Source organism: Gekko japonicus, unplaced genomic scaffold (assembly GCF_001447785.1).
Source record: "Gekko japonicus isolate JY-2015 unplaced genomic scaffold, Gekko_japonicus_V1.1 scaffold32, whole genome shotgun sequence".
Taxonomy (NCBI): Eukaryota; Metazoa; Chordata; class Lepidosauria; order Squamata; family Gekkonidae; genus Gekko; species Gekko japonicus.
The window spans coordinates 250,045-270,485 of record NW_015167527.1 but is presented as its reverse complement, the minus strand read 5'-3'; the positions used below and the strand labels follow the sequence as shown (position 1 = coordinate 270,485).

Sequence of the window (20,441 nt, the reverse complement as noted above, 5' to 3'; positions counted from 1 at the left end):
GAGCCTTTTGGGTTGGCCCTGTGGAGGGAAGGCGAGACCAGATCCTGGGTGGCCTTAGGGACCCCCCCGTCGGAGGCCTTTCCGTTCGGGAGCCGGGCTCCGAGGGAGTGGAGGAAGCCAGGGAGAGCCCCTGCAGGAGGGAAGGGTCCCCCCCCCCCCGGGGGCTGTGGCCGGCTCCAGGCCACCTGGTAACTTTGGGGCGAGGGAGTGGAGGAAGCCCATGAGGGTTGTTCCTCCTTCGGGGGCCGCGCCGGCGATCTCAGGGGAGGATTAGCGGCCCGGTGTAACATCTGAGCAAGCAAGAGACACCGGCCATGGACGACTTCTTGTCTATCAGCCTGCTCTCGCTGGCTATGCTGGTAGGCTGCTACGTGGCGGGGATCATCCCATTAGCCGTTAATTTCTCGGAGGTAAGGAGGCGCCTGTCTAACGGCCTATCCGCTTCGGAAACAAGAACTGTAGAAACTTTGCCTCCTGGGGGCGGCGGCGGGGGGGACGGGTGGGACATTTTTTTTTGGAGGGTTGGTTTTTAAAAAACTCAGTGGTACTTAGGCTATGGCTTGCTGAGAGCCACATTTATTTTCATCCTAGCATGAAGCCTGCACCTCAGGGAGGCTCGACGCTTACCTATTCCTCTGGTGGCGGCGGGTTTCAAGGTGGAGAACCAACTGCAAGCCTGCCGCATTGGGAAACAGTGCTCAGAAGAGCCACAGTGGACTGTCAAAGAGCCAAATGTGACGAGTCCTGAGCCACTGAGTATCACTGACTTAGTCTCTCTGAAATTGCCAAATTCATATTATTTTTGGAGTGTTAAAGGTTAGCACTGTAGTTTTAAACCAGATAGTAGGGTCTATATTAAAGGGAAGCATGCAGAATTTATTTAAATTATTTGTTATCTGGCTCTCCACTTGAGACTACTTGCAACAAACTTGAAACAGTATAAAACAATATGGCTAGGCACTCAGCAATTTAAAATAACTGGACAGCACTGTGAACTTGAAGTCATAAGATAATCTAAAGCTAGAGTAAGGAAATTAAAAGCAATAGAAACATAGAAGATGAAAGTGTACAAAAGCAGAAATAAAAATCACATAAAAATGACTGCAGGTAAACAAAACCAAAGTTAAATTACAAAGCAACTAGAAAATGGACCCTCCCCTCAAAATACCAACAACAATAACTCAGCTAAAACCTGGACTGATAAGTTTTGTCTTTACCTGGCATTTAAAGGACAACAATGTAGGTGCCAGGTATATTTCCACTAGGAAAGCATTCCACATATGTGGTGCCTCTGATTGTTCAACACCTCACTTCTGTGGGTGGTTGCATAGAGAACAGGGCTTGAAAGAAACCACAAGTGCCTGTATTCAAAATGTGTGTGTGTGTATATATATATGTATGTATGTATATGTATATACATTTCATTGTATTTAAAATCTGTGGTGGTTTCAGGTGGATATTTTGTGAAGTAACCATGAAGTTACCCTGGATGAAATTTGAACAAAGCATTCTTGTTACATTTCTATTCCTGATGTCTATATATCAATTGGGAAGAGAACATGTGTAATTCTGTTTTACCTTAAAATTTAACCTTTGGATATTGTGTGCCATAATAAAATATTTTATTCAGAAAATATTTCAAAATCCTTCCAGGTTTGGGGGGGAATGGTATAAAAGTGCAAAAGCAGATTCTAAGCAGAGAAGATGAGGTAAAAATAGACAACTCTATATAAAAATGTTTGTATACTGAAGCATTTTCTCATATGTCTTGTTCCGTTAGCACTGAAACCTTCCTATGTGTAATATCCACAACTCAGGGCTACTTTAGGTCACTTCTAATCAAATTTTATTGGTTAAAATTGTCATGGTAATTTTAAAGTATAGTCAGCTGGCTAAGGGAGAACAACGTTTGTGTGAATTTTATTATCCACTTTAGATTGGGTCTCTATGGCATTGGTAGTTTCTGTTAACTGACTAGTTATACAGGTTGGTGCTGTTGCTGGAAGTACCTTTTTCAGTTATGTCTGGCTCAGAAACTACATCCCTTCCTTGACAGAACTAACTTGGCTATGTTCTTACCATGCTAGTCACCATGGATAAAAGCTGATCTTAAAAGAATTTTGAACTTATCTACAAAACTTCTTGGACTTGATAAACTACAGCAGTTAGCAGGCGATATGAAATTGTTATAGTTAAAAACTTACAGATACAGGGAATTATGACATAATTTTTGTTGCAACTTTAGGTTACCAGATTGCTAATAGAATTTTAAAATGTGCTCCAAACTACTGACAACATAGAAGTATTTTAAAATTGTGTTATGTTTTTTTTTTTTTTTAAGATACGATATGTTCAAAACAGGTAAGTGCTAAACTTGGAAACAGTAAAGGAGGATTGACAGTGTGCTCAAATGTTTTGAGTACCTTAATGTGTTAACATAAACGAGAATTTTTAAAATTTCTCAGTATTTGGTATATAGCTCCAAGTACAATAAGATATATTATTCATGCCTGGGATCAGGGGTCATTTCCTGCAGGAGTGCACAGGAGCGGAGCTCCGGCAGTAAAGAGCCCAGGGGGCGGGCACATGCAACAAGCCCAACCCCCTGCTCCCAGCAGCCCTCAGTCAGAGCAAGAAGCAACCAGGTAAACTGCAGAGCTCCCGGCCCCCCGGTCCAAAACAGTCCAGTGGTACCTTTAAGACCAAGTTTTATTCAGGTACAAGCTCTCCCTCCTCTGTGAGGACAGATCTGCACGTCCCGTCCCCCCCCAATAGCTAGCAATCCAAAACAATCCAGTGGCGCCTGAGCGGTGGGTGTTGCCTTCTGACACACTTCCAGTGATGTCAGGGGGTGTGATATATGCAAATAAATTATTCTAATGAGCTCCTGCACCTCTTTTTCTACGAAATGACCCCTGCCTGGGATTATATTAGGACGGATGTTCTGACATAGGTACATATTCATGTCTGGTGGACCTCTCCCAAAACACAAAATTTTTGGAAGGTGATTTATGTTAACATTAAGAAGATTATAGGCTATGAGCTACGCTTTGTTATAATAACTATGCTTTGAATACATTGTGATGGAGATGTGGCCTACTGTTATGGAAAGGTAATAGCAGCTGCTTGTCTTGTAATCACACAGCAATAGAAAAACCCAGACACCTCCATCTGAGCATGACTGCATTCAGAAAGTTTAGGATCCGACAATTATTAACAAACTTTCAAAATTCAGCATGGGAGACAAAAATAGGAAGTGGTGGCCTGTAATTTCTTTTTTGAGAGAAAAAACCCCTCTGAAGTGGGGAAAACCAAGACATTATGCTTATACTGATGTTATATTAATTTTATTAGTTTATTAGTGATGTGAAGAAGCAACAATAGGGAGAGGAATGTATATTTATAGTAGTTATATTTTTCTTTATTGTTTAATGAAATTAAAACATTTTTTTAAAAAACCAAAACTTTATAACTTTGGACCCAGGTACTTGAAGGACTATTTCTCCCATATGAGCTTGGACAGGCCTTATGTCCTAGTTAGAACCCGCTATTTATTCCTTCTCTGAATGAGGACAGGACAGTTTCAACCAAATCAACAATATTTTCTGTGGCAGCCCTGTGACTATGGAAAGGGCAGTCCAGTGAAGGGAAGGTGGTACTGCCTTTTTAACATTAAGGTATACAAGTGGGGGTATGTGCAAATACTTGGGGGTGGCATCTCATTTCCCCCTGCATCCCACTCCTCCACTATTTCCTCTTCCCTTCCCTCACAGCCCCTATAGCCTCTCCCCCTGCTGCTTCATTCTCGCCTTCCTATCTACCAGCCAACCTGCCTTTATCTGCTCTACTCCGGGTCTTCATCTTTCCCGCCTTCCCTACTCCTGAGGCCATCAAGCCAAGTCTGACTGGGCTGTGTGGTGGCCAGGCCCAGTTGTGTGGTGGGTTTCAACAGGGAGGGCTGAATTGTGTGGTGATTGCTGCTGCCAAACCTGGCTGAGTTGTGTGGGTAGAGTCTCTAGTGGTTGCTGCCAAACCTGCAGTTCTTTCCTCAGGGGACATGACCTGGGGGGACGGGGACCTTTTCCAGGGCAGTTTTGGTCTCCCAGTCTACTCCTGGCTTTGCTTTACAGAAACCAAGGCTTGGCAATATTGTTATAGTTTCCTAGCAATCCCGAACAACTACTGAGAGTTCAGTGAGCATTCCTTTCTTAAAGCTACACAGACTGTTGTTTGTCTTATTTTGGGGGGGGGGAGGTTAATCCCCTATTTTTGTATTAGATTTCAGATTTTTCTACAGTCCTATAGAGAAATCTCCCTGGTCTGTCCCTAGCTCCATTTTGCAGCTCCATCATATCCTCTAGAGCACAGTTCAGAAATAGATCTATTGATGTGTAAGGCAGTGCTTTTTAGAAGGGCCTTTAGTTAAGCATGGTTTTATTGGGCCGTCTGGAGTTATTAGATGCATAGATATTGGGATTTAATTTCATACTGTATATTGGGATTGTTTTATGTAACAACTTTGAGTTTTAGAAAAAATAGTATATAACTTTATTAAGTGAAAGTATTAAAAACAATAAGAAATTTGATCATAGTGCTCTATAACCTGCTATAAACAATGCAATAAAATCTGCTTTTAGAGCAGATGGATAGAGCTTGTTTCAATATTCATAATTGTATAGGTTTTTATAATTTTATTATATTTGTTTTTTACTTTGTGAGTCATCTCAGGCTGGACAGGTGGCATATAACCTCTTCCTTTTAGAAGTTCTGTAATGTTACAGACTTCAGTAGTCCTCTTGCTCAGTGCACATCTCTTGACAGCATTTTGGCTTACACCTGTGAGCTAGATAAGTGCTTGCATGGAAATAATTGTTATCTGTATGTGACTGGATAATTAAAAGACGTTTCGTAATATTCCATCTATCTGTTTAGTTTTTAAAAAAATCCTTGGGCTGGTTTTTCTTTTCCCAGAACTTGTTTTTTAAAAAGAAATGGGTGTATGTACAGTGAGAAATGTTTGTATCTTGGATTTTAGTGCCTGTGATAAGTCCATTAGGAACCCACAATTTTTTAAAAAATCACACGATTTATTGTTTTCTAATGCATAATGTCAGATATTTCTCCCCATGGTTGTCTGTTACATAGAAAATCAGGATTCTGCTCAGTTTGTTTCATGAATGGTAATAGTTCCATTTTATAAGAGTCAACTAATCTTTAAACTCCGATTGCATTTTCATCCAGGTAATTTTGCAAAAGGTGGATTGTTGTATCATGGCCCCAGGGATGCCAGGCTCGCTGCGACCAGAGCTACGGCCTTTTCAGTGGCGGCTCCTTACTGGTGGAATGAGCTCCTGGAGGAGATCTTATGCAGTTCCACAGGGCCTGTAAGATGGAGCTCTTCCACCAGGCTTTCAACTAGGAGCTGGCCACTAATACCACCAAGGGCCACTATTACTATCTGTGGCATAGGCTGGGCGGCAGTGTGATTGCGCCGCTGCTGAGTGGGATGTTTTGGTCCTGTATGGCACGCCATCTTGCCTGAAACATACTATGAGCACTTTAACTGTATATTGTAATTGATTTATTGTTTAATTGGTTTTATTGTAATTGATTGATCGTTAAATTGGTTTTAAATGTTTATATGAATCTTGGCCAGAGGGCCAAGTAATGTGAGCCGCCCTGAGCCTGCTTGTGGGGAGGGCAGACTAGAAATACTATAAATAAATAAATGTGTACCTTTGGCTTCTTACAGAGACTCAGTGACCTTTGCCCACAGATGTTTTGTGGACAGAGGAGGTTACAATGTTGTAGTAGGATTTGTGAGGTCCATGATCAGATCACCATACTGCCAAGAAACTTTTTGGGTTGACAGATAGGGTGTAAAAGTGTTAAGAGAATGTGCTAAGGAGAAATTATAATTGTTTCAATTTCTTTTATTTCAACATATGTAAATTAATGTCTGATGTTGCTGCTATAAGTAATCATAGTTGACTAGGTAACTGCAGGTAGTTGAATATTAATGTTGTAAAATGCCTAGTTTTGTGGACATTCAAAACTTCTCATTCGACAAAGGTTACTCAATGAAATACCATGCCAAACCTTATTATGTCAAGTATTTTAAGAGTATCCTACATTGGGTCTTTTTTACTTCGGTTGTTTGGGTCAAGAGTTCTTCTGTTGTGGGTGCTATTGGCTTCTTTCAGATATTTCAGTGAACAATATGTTCATCCTAAAATTTGTTCTTGGACAAATTTTGGTGCTATAAAACTTTAATTATTCTATGTTTACTTGCAGGAAAGGTTAAAGCTGGTCACAGTCCTTGGTGCTGGCCTCCTTTGTGGAACTGCCTTGGCTGTCATTGTGCCTGAAGGAGTACACGCACTTTATGAAGATATTTTGGAGGGTGAGAGAATAACAATGACTGTTCTGGTGCAAAGTGTTCTGAATAATTAAAGTTGACCTTTTGCTGAAGCAGCAAACTTTAGCTACCATAGGAGTTCTTTTATACTTTAGCTTTTTTGTAATCATTTCATATTCTGTTTTTAGATCACAAAGTACTTTGAATTTCAACAGTTGTAGGATAACTATACAGTTTCTATTTTTGCTTTTAAATACTTTAAAGATCACAACCAGAATCTAAAGAACCATGAAAAGAGTGCTGTGAAGTGTTTTGCTTGAACAGCAAATCCCTATGTTGCATAGCAGAATTTCAGAGAGTTTCAGAAACAGTTTGTGATACAAAGGTTCAAAGATAAAAAGTGTATATACCACTTCTTTTATTTGCTTGTTAATTTTTTATCCTTTCCTCTGAGAATTTCAGAGTGGTAGATGTGGTTCTCCCATCATCCGCAATGTATCATCACAGCAGCCTTGTGAGTTTGGTTAGTATGTGACTGACCCATGGTCACCATTGCACTTCATGGCAGAGTAGGGATTCGAAACCTTTCCATTCAAGTCGGGCAGCCTGCCTGCTGTACCAGCCTGGTTTTAACTATGAGCTATTAACTCTTTAAAAGGAGCTGCGGTGGCTCAAGTGGTTAAGACGCTGAACTGCAGGCTGTGGAAGGTCAGTAGTTCAGCAGTTCAAGACCCGGGTGCCGCAAGTCGGGGTGAGCTCCTGTCTCTAGTTCCAGCTCCTGCCAACCTAGCAGTTCGAAAGCAAGAAATTGCAAGTAGATAAATAGGTACCACTTCGGTGGGAAGGTAACAGCGTTCCGTGCACCTTGGTGTTTAGTCATGCCGGCCACATGACCACGGAAACGTCTTCGGACAGCGCTGGCTCTTCGGCTTTGAAACGGAGATGAGCACCGCAACCCTAGAGTCGGATTCGACTGGCTTTCGAGCAAGGGAACCTTTACCTTTACCTTTATTAGCTCTTTAGAGGCTTCTCTGTAACTTCACATGCAGAGAATTGTGGATGATGTTGGAATTTTATGGAGCCACCTGTGCTGAGCTGAGTGCCTTTTGCAATTCTCTAATTGTTAACCCCTTAACCAAGAAATGGTATTAAATGGATCTGAAGAAATGAGGGGAAATAGATGAAACTCTGTTTTCAGCCTTTTGAAATTCTGTACTTTGTGTATTCTTCAGCCTTAAAGAGGTCAGTTACCTTGTGGTCAGTTTGCTGTTCAAGCAAAACACTTTTTTAAAAAGTGTAACATATAACCTGATGGAAGAGGTCATTTTTACTTCCAATTGCATTGAAAATGAAGCTGAAATTAGCATATAGGATGTAATTGACAAAATTAATTTCCCCCCCCACTGATGTCTGGGATGTAGTTCTATTCCTTTTGCTGTCCAAAGACGATATTTAGTAAACCTCCATGTATATTTCCCTGAGATGCAAGATAGAATGATAAATACAAGTGTGATAAATAATGCATTTTGCAGAACTTGAGAGAAGGCCCATGAGGAGTTTACGAATCTGTATACTTATAAATGTGGAGCTATGTTTAACTGAACTCTTCATATTCGTTTAACAACTTGTATTATCAAGCTGTTTGTACATCTGGAATGAGTGTACACTTTGCCCAGTGTTTAAAATTGCCAAGATTCAATGGTTTTGTGGATGTATTTTATGTACATGTTACTACTGTGCCAGTATTTTCAGGATGAGGAAAGTGAAGGTTTGTAAGCCTTTAAATAATGTAACTTGAATTGAAAATCTTGCCACAAAGCTTCTGTGCATTTGCTAAAGAGATCTGAGGTGAAGACTCTGTTTCTGATGTCAAGTAGCTAGGTTCAGCTGAACAAGTTGCTGATACGGTATGTCAAGAGAATGGGTATATAAGAGGAGGGCAATCAGCAGTTAGGCTATGTAGATCATGACAGGTCAAGTACTTTAAAAGCATCCCTTGAGCAGAGAAAGTAATACAAATGAATCTAACAATTTGGGTTTAAGAAACTTGATCTAATACCTTTTTTGTTCTGCTCCTCAGCGTGCCCTCTCTCCAGCTCTATCTCCTTCTTTTCTCTTCTGCTGCTACTCTCCTTTTCCTTCCCCCTTTCTTCAACTGGAAAAGATTAGAAAAAGAAGTATCTGGGCTGCAAAGTACACCACCTAGCTGTCTACTTCTTTAGAGGCTGCTTGTAGACAGCTAGGATATCACCCCAATACTCTTCTCCAATTCGAAGCAGTGTTGAACTAGGAGGGCACTATTGGGTGCCACCATCATAGAGAAGGAAGGGGCAGTTTATTGTCATATATTTAGTTCTGCATGCAACATCTACCTTACCTTGCTTAATTCTTGGTTGCAAAGTGGGACTTCTCTGAAAACTAGAAAACATTTAGTAAAGTTCTAAATTTGTCTTGGAGTATCCATACCATATCCCCCCCCCCCCATGTTTTTGGTTAACTGGAGACATTGTTTAAACTAGTCTGCCTTCAGTGACTACTGTTAAAGACTACAGCACAAGTACAGTCTGGTGCAGATTGTTATACGTGGGGAAAGCTTTTTGCTTTCTTAAGACTTTAATTCTCATGGTTGATAGGTAAAACTCTTAAGTGTCTGTTTGTTTGGGGGAGGGCAGGGTAGGGGGAATAGAGACATGTTCTTCAGTGAAGCTGCTTCTATAGCTAGCCAGTTGTGAGGTGACTAAGCTAAGCAAACATCACAATGGGTGTATGAACAATAAGTAGCCAGTGATAGAAAGGCATTTCTATTGAAATGAGGTGTGCTTCATCAGGCTTCTCAATGATACTGAATACCACTTACTCTCCCTGTGATACTTGTTCGCTGTCTAGGAATTCTGAATTGACATAATCTGCAGATTCCCTGGTTAGAGGGTGGTTTTGGTGCGTGTGTTGCAAACCTCAGACCATCTGTGTGAAGATTTGACAGCGCCATCCTAAACCACACTGTTTGACTTCAGTGGATTTAGAGTGTACCTCTGTACAGGACTTTGTTGTTACCTTGCTGTTTGTTTGCTTCTAACAGTTTTGGTGATAAAGATTTGTTACTAAAAATTAAATATTGTGAATTACCATTTTGCAAGACTGAAAGATTTTAAAAGTTAAAGACTGACAATGTACTTTTTCTACTTGCTGCTTCTTACTGTAATGATGCTGGCAACTAAACGAGTAAATTTCATTGCCATGGTAAATTGGCATGCTCGTATGTCTTTGTTCAAATTAGCTCAGGAGGATAGATTTAAAATTAACTTGGTGAAAACTGTTAGGTGTTGTAACTCCTGAGGTTCCTGTAGTTGTAATTCCAAATTGTCCTATATCCTTTAGCAAAGCATCATCCAGTCAGTGAGACTCAAAAGGTGGCTGAATCTGAGAAAGCAGCAGAAATGCCGGTGGTGTATGACCATGACCACGACCATTCAAGGTTACATGCTTACATTGGAGTTTCCCTCGTCCTTGGCTTTGTCTTCATGCTTCTGGTGGATCAGATTGGCAGCTCTCATGTACACACGACAGATGGTAAATCAAGCTTTCTTGACAGGCAACCATAGTGAATGATAAGTCTTGAAATAGTCAAATAGCTGACTGCACATTCTGGTGTTCACTTTTAAAGAAAGAGTAAGCAATTTGTTCAATACCCAGTAGCAAAATGAAAATGGTTCTTTATTTGGGGGGGGGTCACTGTTAATATGCATATGTTACACAATATATGTGAACAGAGTGAGTACTAAGATTTGCTTGAGTTGAACTTGGGGGTTCTGAAGTGACCCTGGAAAGAAGTGTTGGCAGGGAGATGGGTGGCATTCTGAAGGAAAATTCATTCATTCTGTGAACTTGAATCTTAAGGCTTTGCAGCGGGATGTTTGTTTCAAAAGTGCATGTTGCAAGTGAAAAATCAGTTGAAGGGGCACATTGAATGCATTTTAAACAAGGATTTTGCTTCAGAAGGTTATTTTGTGTGTATTTCCCTTGTATGCTAAAAACCATGTTTGTAGTTGGGTGTGTGTGTTGTAGAACAAGTAAAATATTCTGGATGAACAAACTACTGTGACAATATAACATACCAGTGTTTTTAGATAACTCGTTAAAGCTTAGTGATCTACAAAGATGCTATAAGTGGAATTGGCTAAAATTCCGCATATTATAAAATAGAAGGGGAGAAAGCAGTCAAAAAACTAATGTGCCTTGAAAGAAAATGTGGAATAATCTACATCACACTCCAAAATATTAAAATGCTACTGGTGAATGGAAGGTCTGACCCAAGACTTAAGGTGTCGCCCATTCTGGACAGAGTTGCAGTTCCGTGAAGGAAAAGGTCCATAGTTCAGGGATTCTCTTGGACTCAGGCCTACTGTTGGATAATCAGGTGGTAACATTGGCCTTTTATCAGCTTCAACTGGTTAGACATCTGTGGCCTTTCCTGGGCAAAAAGTTCTGGCCAATGTGGTGCATGGCTTGGTTATATATAGATTAGATTACTGCAATGTGCTCCACGTCGGGCTACCCTTGAAAAGTGTTCTGAAACTTCAATTGGTGCAGATTCTTGGTCCATCTGCACTGCTCCAAATTATTTCCAGGCAGAATTGAAGGGTGCTTGGTGTTGACCTTTAAAGTCTATATGGCTTGGGGAAAGCATACCAGAAGGATCACCTACTCCCTTACGAACCTAAACAACTGCTCCATTCCTCTTCTGCAGCCCTGCTCTGGTGCCGCTGCCTTCTAAGATTAGGCAGGTAGCAACCAGGAATTCTTGGTCATGGCACCACAACTCTGGAACTCTCTCCCCAGAGAGATTGGCCTGCCCCTTCTGTTGCCATCTTCTGCTAGCACATGAAAACTTTTTTGTTCTGTCTGGCATTTCCTCAGTGATCCTTTAGTTTTTGTAAGTTTATTGGTTTTAATTGTTTTAATATTTTTAATGTGTGTTTTTATTATGTTTTAATGTGTTAGCTGCCTTGGTGGCCCTGATGAGGGCAGAAAGGCCAGGTATAAATATTGTAAATTGACTTTATTTGGGTTCAGCTATACCAGTAGCCTATCAGATTCTCTGATCTGTATTTGGCTTAATACCAGAAAAATACTGGTAAGGTATTTTGGGGGTATTTTTTCGGCTCTGTTTATGCTGAATGCATACCCCTAGAAATTACCTGTTCTGTCCCTGGCATCTCCTCTTAAAGGATCTCAGCCAGTGTTTGTTTAGTGAGAGGCAGTGGGAGAATGCCACAGAAACAAAAGTCTTCACCTGGTAGTGGAAGAAAATGATAGAAGGGGCCTGTTGAGGGAAGTGGAATTCCATAGATTTGGTGTCATGTTGGGAAAAGGGTCCTCCTGAGATGCTGGAGAGCTGCTACCAGTTAAGGTAGACAATACTGAGCTAGATAAATCAATGGTATAAGACGGCTTCATTTATTTGAGCTGTAGCTTATGTTTATTTCAAAGTTCTGCTTCAACTCCTGTAATATTTCTCTTCTAGGGAATTCTCCATATATGTTTATATCTTATTTGGTTAAGATTTCTTAATTATTTCAGACCCAGAAGCAGCAAGATCGAGCAATTCCAAAATCACCACTACACTGGGATTAGTTGTTCATGCTGCAGGTAAGTTATTCTTTTTTTGCCTTTTTTTCTTGAAAGGCTGGAATATCCTGGGTCTGCCCATGGATTACATTAAACTTGTTTTGAATGACATGTCATGTTGCCAGTAGTCAGCACTACTTGTAGGTGGAAGGTCTTCTGTATCATGCTTACTATACTTTTTGCATTGGATAAGAGAAAAAAAGGGAGAACCTCAGGGATATATATGTAAAAGGGTACATATGGTGCTTGGGAATGCCTAGTTGCTTATGGGAAGTCCTCAATAGGCAAGTACCACTGCATCAACAACTGCGTCATAGGAGCTTTCTGTGAGCTAAATGAATGGGGAGACCCTTGCTGTTAGGGGAGCTGTTACTGAAGTTCCTCCATTTTTTCATCAGGTTTGTGCACTGTGAGGATGGAGATATATGTAGAAATCTGTTTAATTGAAAAATTAAATTTAACTTCACTAGTTGCTTTTTCATGGGGGGGAAACCTTAATCTTTAGAAGCTCTTAGAAGGATTACAGTTCAATTCTATGTAGAGCCTTCATTGTGACAGTAACTTAGATTTGCTACCTATTTGTTTGTCTGATTTGAGCTTTCTAATATGGGAAAGCTTCTGACAGCTAATAAAAAGAAACTAAGGACATTCATTCTTAGGGACAAATATGGTATACTTAATGACAGTGGTGTTTTTGTTGGCATAAGGAGCAGACATAATTGTTTTGTGTGCTGATGCATAAGTTAATTTGCTCTTAATTAGATTTATTTATGGTTTTGAGCAAGAGAAGGCAAATTAAGGTGTGTAATGATTTATAGTGGCTGTGCTATAAGACTTGATCCATGTATAACTTAATTCCAGAAAGCCGTTGATATTGACTCTTGTATTTGTTTCTTCCCTCCCCACCATCCCCCTATTAAGCGGATGGTGTTGCCTTAGGTGCAGCTGCCTCTACATCTCAGACCAGTGTCCAGCTAATAGTGTTTGTTGCAATTATGTTGCATAAGGTAAGTCCTATATATGAACCTTTATTTGCTTCTAACACATGTGGATGGTATTCACTGGTGAGTCATTTGTATGAGTTATTAGGCAGAAATTAGCACAGGTATAAACTAAGGTTTAAAAACTGTGTTATCTCAAAATTTGTGGTGGGATATGAGCTTTTGTGACTATCTGAAGAAGCCGGTATCTGAAGAAGTGAGCAGTGACTCACAAAAGCTCATACCCTGCCACAAATTTTGTTAGTCTTTAAGGTGCTACTGGACTCTTGCTCTTTTCTACTGCTACAGACAGACTAACACGGCTACCTATCTTGGTCTATTTTGTGTTATCTCAAGAAGACTTTTGAGCATTTTTTCCAAGCAGTTCTTTTTTTCTATTATATTCAGGGTACAGTGCCTAATAATAAACTAGCTGGCTCCTGTGTAAATGACAAGAGCCTCACAATGAGATCACCTGCAGGCCAGGTACAGGATCTCTAAGACTCCGTGCTTATGCAGGAAAACATAAATTAACTAAAATAAGCATAAAAAACTAAAAGGTGAAAAAAATCTGCAAATATTTTGGCATTTCTGCTGCAGAACAGAAACAATGGTAGGAACAGCTAAGTGTCCTGTAAATCAGGGGAGGGGCAACCTGCTCAGGCACCTCAGAGGTTAGGAAATGTTGGGGAGGGATATGGGGGTGGGGGTGAGGTTTCCAGATGATTTTTAAAAGTCAGATTGTAGCTGTCATGTTTAGGAGATGAAATATTTTCATATACAGAATGGGATGAAACATCATGAATTCACAGTTATGATATGTGAAATCAACTGTAGCTAACCAAGGAAGATTTCTGTCATAATGAAAATCTCAACTCACTTGCTCTGTGGAAAAGGCAAATGGACATTTGTTTGTATTATTTAAAATAACAACATAATATATTTCCGAATTATGAGCAAAGGGGCTGAAAATAAAACTTGTACTACCATTATATATATTTGTTCTGTGGCCACACTTTGTAATACCTTGTGTAGTTTTTGTCACCTCATATAAAAAAGATTGTAAAACTGGAAAAGAAATGGTCTGAAAGTTGGAGTACCTTTCATACAAGGAAAGTTTGACTTACTCTTTAGCAAGCTGTGTGTTTTTTGTAACTAAGGAAGAATATGAAGAGTATGGCTCCATGGCAATTCAGCAAATCCTTGGGTTTTGGTGTACTAGTAAAAGCCGAATTTGTTGAATTGTAATAAGGAAATGCTGCAGTGTTGACCCATCTTATGATCAAAACCAGCAGAGATGCAAAGAAAACTGTATAGGCTGCAATGACAGGCTAGTGGCCCTGTAGAACCTGGATGAATGTATGCATGGACAGCAATGGATTGGATTCTATGAACTGCAAGTACAACATGCTTCAGAAAGCAGATCTTTCCCTGCCTGTACCTTCTCTCCATAGCCCGCAATAGCTGATTCTAGGGTGGTATAAAGGGTTGATGGAGCCTTGCAGAAAAAATGGTAAGGAGGACTATACCTCCTCCACCTTGCATGAATAGAAGACTTACTCTGCTGCATTTTCTATATCAGCAGAAGAGAGAGATGGCTTCATTTTGTCTTATTCCCCTTTCTTCCTGCACTCTTCTCCATTACCTTTTGCTTTTTGGAGTTCTTAATGGGCTGCTTGGGAAGGCAGAGACCGATTTGCTTCTGTGAGTCCATAGGATCCAACCTCGTAGGATTACAACTTGTTCAGTATTCATACATAATTTTAAGTCGCCAAGATCTTTATGTTCTTTTTCTCCTGTAGGCGCCAGCTGCCTTTGGCCTAGTCTCTTTTCTTATGCATGCTGGTCTTGAACGGAATCGAATCAGGAAGCACTTGCTAGTTTTTGCACTAGCAGCACCTGTTTTGTCAATGGTGACTTACTTGGGGCTAAGCAAGGTAAAATTTTGGAGAGAACTGCCTAAAATGATAATAGCTGGAAAGTCTGACAGATGTTTATGAGTGCTCAACAAGTGCTTACTTTTATCTCTTTACCAGCCAGTTTTATGTACATACTGGGAAATATATATTATATCTAATTAGGTACAGCTCAGTCATGTATTTTATGTATGGAGTCTGAATTGCCAAAAATTGTGCTATGACTGACTTAATAGGTTACTGAATGTTATGTAAGTTTTCTCAGGTGTGACAGTTGGTTGTTCCTTATGTGAATGGTGTCGGAATGGGAATAAATTATTCTATGATGACAAATTTCAGAGTAGTAGAGGTGTGTGTGATTTAAAGTGAAACAGTCTGTTTCAGTCATCTTAAAGGCTTACCAACGTATTGTAGCATAAGCTTACATGAGGCAGAGCCCTGACTGAGTAGACTGTGGTTCACAAAGTCCACAAGACTTAGCTTACCAAATAGCCATTTAAACAAACTGCATGTGCAGTAAAGGTTAAGATATTGAAGGGGCAGTCAAGAAGATCAACTTTGTTAGAATTGTTTTGTTTTTCAGTGGCAGAAGTCCTTTCAGAGCAGGAAGTATCATTTTTGTCTCAGAATAAGTAATAACCATTATTGAAGGGACCAGTTTTGTTGATTCATTCCTCTCCTTGCCTTCTTGTTTTGCAGAGCAGTAAACAAGCTCTCTCAGAAGTCAACGCCACTGGAGTTGCCATGCTTTTTTCTGCAGGGACTTTTCTGTATGTTGCTACAGTTCATGTCCTCCCTGAGGTTGGTGGCATGGGACATAGCCACAAAGCTGAAGCTGCAGGAGGAAAAGGACTCAGCCGCCTGGAGGTGGCAGCTCTAGTCCTGGGCTGCCTGATACCTCTGATTTTGTCCATTGGACACCAGCATTAAAGACCTGAAGACCAGCAACCTACTCCTCACTCTGACATGAGCAGCAAGTGTTGGCTGCCCTTTTATCATTGTCTCTCTTACCTTGTTAACCGCCCCATCTTAAGGAGTCAGAGAGAAGCGTGGCTGCAGAAGGAGGAATTCTGGGAGAGCTTTTAGTGTAGCAAGACAGTACTTTGGACAGCTGGATATTAATTCTGCTTAACTTTCTGAAGATACTTTAATTATGACTTCCTGCCCTATTCTCAGGGAAGGTGAAATTAAGATTTTATGGCAGATGATTTGGGAAGAACTTTGTGGTTCATAATGAAATCATAATCACCAAAGTATTCTGTGTGTCAGCATTCACAGCTGACCTGCTGACATTGGATGCTGCCTTCAAATACATGGACTCCTTTTAACTGCCTCAAAATTGTATGTGTTATACTGATAGCGCAGGCTATCTTGGGAAGATAAATCTGACACAAATTTTGGATTTACAAACTCTGAAGAAATGTTTGGACAAAGCCTGAGAACAATTTAGGAGGCTAGTTAAGCATCTGGATGGGAATCTTGTATTGCATTACCAGGAGGTAACCTTGTTGCACCCCTTGAGTATAATGATCCATACGGTTGAATAAGCCAGCAGTGTTGGGCTGAGAGTTAGGCTATTCTGAACTCTGACGAGTTGGTGCTTATCGAAGTGAATATGGTACCAATTTATTTGGAAAGCTTTATTCCACTGAAATAGAATAAGGTTAAGTACTGGTCAGCTAGCACAAAATGTTTTTGCAGAGGTAGATGCTGTGGCACAGAGTCCTTAAGGCTTAGCATTTATTAGAAGCAAGATAAGCCATTCTGAATTGGCATGAGGGTGTTCGAAATGAGTCCCACTCTCCGTCTCACTTTTGAAGTCTTACAGTCAGTGTTGACTGAGAGTACAGCTCTGGAATGCAGTGTCAGCCTTTGCATGTGATACACAAATCTGTGTATCACATGTGTGCTACCTTTGGCTAATAAATGTTGTTTTGTTTTGGAAGAAACAAGCCATGGGCAGAAACCTAGAACATCCAAAGGTGTATGTGGATTCTTAGCACAGAGTTTTTACAGCAAATTAGATATACATTTTACTCCCATTGCCAAACATTTCTCTTGTTTATTCACATTTTCGTTGCAAAAAAGATAAAAATGTCAAATAACTAGTCTCTCCCTGGTGCTAGTTATTTCTCTATGCCAGACATTTCCCCCACACATCCCCATGTTTACAATCCGTAACACAATCTTTCTTCCATTCCTTGTTCACATCTTATACTAGCTTGTCAGAAAATAATGTTATGGTCCTAGGTGAGGATTTGTCTTTAATTTGTGATTTCTGCTGGATTCTTTGATATTGGCCCAGTCACAGTAGTCAAGATTAGGACCTCAGTGAAGATCTTGGCTTTGGGGTTTCTGCTAACACTGGAAGTTGAACTTTAAAATCAGCACAGAATAATTAATAGATTTAGGATTGGCTCCAAACCTTGTTTTCCATCAGCATAAAGCAGTTCTGCCAGCAGAAGAGTGAGTGTTTTTTTATTGATTTTGCCCTCCATGCTATCCCCAGGGAGCTTAGCGTTCTGCCATGGGTGGCAGGAAAGTTCTGTCGCATTAGTGGAGCTCTGTGGGTGGTACATTAGATCCATCATCTGATCTTTTCCTGACGGTTGATCAGTTGCACATCTGATCTGCAACAGCCTTCTACATGAACCGTAGCCAACATGGTCCACAAACTTCGTGTTTTGATGCCTGCTTGAGGTGGGGGAAACTGGGAGTTGTTAGATGCCTGGGAGATCACAGCACATAACTAGTGGTGCATTCCAAAAGGAAAGCAGTTGATGTCAAATTGGCACAGAATAAATGGAAATGGTCATTGTTAATGAACTGAAATAGTTGCATTTACTTAGGATAATTTGAAGGTAACATGGGCACAAGTACGATTAAAAGCCTGGTTTTTGCTACAGAACTGCATTTGGCAGTGCTGGACAAGACAAACACTGAATAAGAGTTTGAATTAAGCCACACTTAATGTTTGCGATAGTATTATGATATTGGTATCAGAAATTTTTGTTGGACACCAGAGCTGCCTTTCACATCTGATTGCAGCACGTTGGAGAACTTGCTATGAAGCTGCCAATGCTGGATCACTTCATATTTATGAAAATAATCTCTACTATATCTTCCGTGCTCGCAGAGCCTGGGCCTGGTGTCAATAGCAAGAAGCCTTGATTGGACTTCTGCCCTTGATTGATAAGGAAATGGGATGGCGTCTAGAATCATTAACACTCTACATATTACACATTAAATGAGGCTAAGCAAGGCATGGGCAATATAGCAAAGAATTGTGTAGCTGAAACATTTCCAAATATGCTGTTGTAAAATTGAGATCAAGTTTAATGGTATGCCATATGTGTCTTGAAAGAGTAGCATTACATAACTCTGTCTTGACTACTTGCTCTACACCACCACCGATTTGACTCTGTAATGATGTGGATACTTCGACACTTCATCCGTAATGGACTGCTAATTATCGCAGTGAAAGTGGATTTGAAGGATGTACCTTTAGCAGAGTACCGGATATCTTTTCCGTTGTAGCTGTGAGAATCCTAACTTCAAGGGATCTCCTAGGTTAAAGTAACCTCCCATGTTTTATGTTTCCCCACTTAACCAAGTCAAATTCAGGATAGTGAAGTTCCACTCCTCAAAAGTCTTATTGATGACATTCTGGCTCCAGCAATAGACTTCTGGGGAGCCACAGAAAGAGGGTGAATACTCAATAATACCTTGCAAGTCTAGCCTCCTGTGTTTCTACTGCTTACATTGGTTGACTGAGTTATGAAAATCAGTCTACGATGAGCTGTGTCAGTGTGCAACATTATGTTAAATCATAACTAAGAATAATCAAAATAAAGGGAATGGTCTCTTGCTTAACAGAGACTTCTTTAAAAACCTGGTTTATAACATGTATGAGGATGGCAGTCAAACCAAGGGAGCAAGGATACTTTGAATTTTCTTAAGGTGATAATGTGAAACAGCAGAAAACTACTCTTGTTAAATTCTCCAGATAAGTTTCCACAGCTCGTCGTAGAGGTATACCCAGTGACAGCAGACATTTTGTAGTCGACTGTAGGAATGGGAAAACTTGAACTTGTTTGTTCGTACTGCTGTTTTATGCTGTTTGTTGAACCACAGGAGTTGGGGGGGGGGAGCTCAGCAGTGACATTCAGAAGCAGAATATCTGTTTCAAAAGATCAGCTTTTCTGTGTTTTGACTGTGTCTCTGAGCAGCTGTGACTTTGTGGGTACAGTGTTCCCTGGTCATAGCTGTGTATCTGACTGTGTACTAAAGTGTGATTTCGATGTCTTTTCCAAATCATTTGTACACATGAAACCATTCCATGGATGACTGCCTTATTTTTTGATTTTTTTTCACTTTAATTGTGAATGGTTTAAAAATGTTGTTTTTATTATATTAAACTTTTTATTAGCTTCAGTGTTGGAAGAACTTGGTCTAATTCCTTGTGAATAGTTTTGAAGAGATTCCGTGTTGCTGCTGCTTGAAACACATATGCAAGCCTCTTCTGCAGTAGGTAGGGTTGCCAAGTCTGGCTTGGGTAATTTGTGGAGAATTTGGGGGTGGAGCCTGGGGAGGGACCTCAGTGTGTTATAATGCCAGAGTCCAGCCATAGAGTCCAGCTACTAAAGAAGCCATTTCTCCAGTGGGAACTGATCTCTATAAGCTGGAGAGAAGTTGTAATTCTGGGAGATCTTCAGCTATGACCTGGAGAGCAGTAGCCTTTGAATTTATACACAGCTTTCCACTTTTTAAAGCATAACTCTTATAAAATTTTGTTTGGAGTTTTATGAAAAGCACAGCATATTTAGCACACTCCCACGTGTAGCCTTCTTGCAGGGTGTACAGATCCTACAGTCTATGTGCTGCTTGCACAGTGGTCTGGGTTGGATGGACTCCAGTATACTGTGAGAAGATGAAGCAGCTAGGCAAGGTGGTTGCATCTCTATGCCAACTAATTTCTGAACCATCACTTTAGTCATGGTTACATGGTGATGTATGAACTAGAACTAAAAGATGGTACTACAAGGTTCAGTTCACACTGCTGCCTTAACCTACTCTTAGCTGTGAACTGCTATTCCAAGAAAACTTTACCAAGAAAAATTGGGAAGGGGGGATTCCGTTTACTCTTTGACTGAAAAGCATGTTAGTTGGATTTACAGTATTTTAAAATGTATATCTAAAACTTGTAGCTAATGCAGGATTCAAGAGGTGGCATAAGAATGAAACTGATCTATTGCCGTGTTGCACTGCCTTCTGATTTCACACTTAAAGTTCAGTTTTAATTATGTATGGTACTTGACTATGCTTGGACACGTCAAAGTAAATGTACTGTTAACATACTTGGTAAAAGTATTTGGTAGGAAACATCAGTTCTTTACTAATGCATTGCAGCTGAAGGAGGTTGGAAAAATGACTTTTGTTTTAAGCAGGAGGTAACATCTCAGAGCTGTAATAGATTCAGGTGGGGTAGCCATGTTGGTATGAAGCAACAGAACAAAGTTTGAGTCCAGTGGCACCTTTAAGACTTCTTGGGAAAGTTTT

At 40.3% G+C, this 20,441-nt stretch overlaps 1 protein-coding gene across 1 annotated transcript; it reads left to right on the top strand.

Annotated features, from left to right (window-relative positions):
• Positions 1-197: 197 nt before the first annotated feature.
• Positions 198-19,229, top strand: SLC39A9 (solute carrier family 39 member 9). The gene is made up of 7 exons (XM_015413288.1): positions 198-410; positions 6,295-6,403; positions 9,737-9,928; positions 11,939-12,007; positions 12,908-12,993; positions 14,769-14,903; positions 15,582-19,229. The coding sequence occupies exons 1-7, from the start codon at positions 315-317 to the stop codon at positions 15,810-15,812; spliced, it is 918 nt and encodes a 305-aa protein (XP_015268774.1). The 5' UTR covers positions 198-314; the 3' UTR covers positions 15,813-19,229.
• Positions 19,230-20,441: the final 1,212 nt, after the last annotated feature.

Coding starts and splice junctions, on each gene's coding strand:
- SLC39A9 (XM_015413288.1), top strand. CDS start 315: ATGGACGACTTCTTGTCTATCAGCCTGCTCTCGCTGGCTATGCTGGTA. Junction 411..6,294: donor TAGCCGTTAATTTCTCGGAG/GTAAGGAGGCGC, acceptor GTTTACTTGCAG/GAAAGGTTAAAGCTGGTCAC. Junction 9,929..11,938: donor TCATGTACACACGACAGATG/GTAAATCAAGCT, acceptor TAATTATTTCAG/ACCCAGAAGCAGCAAGATCG.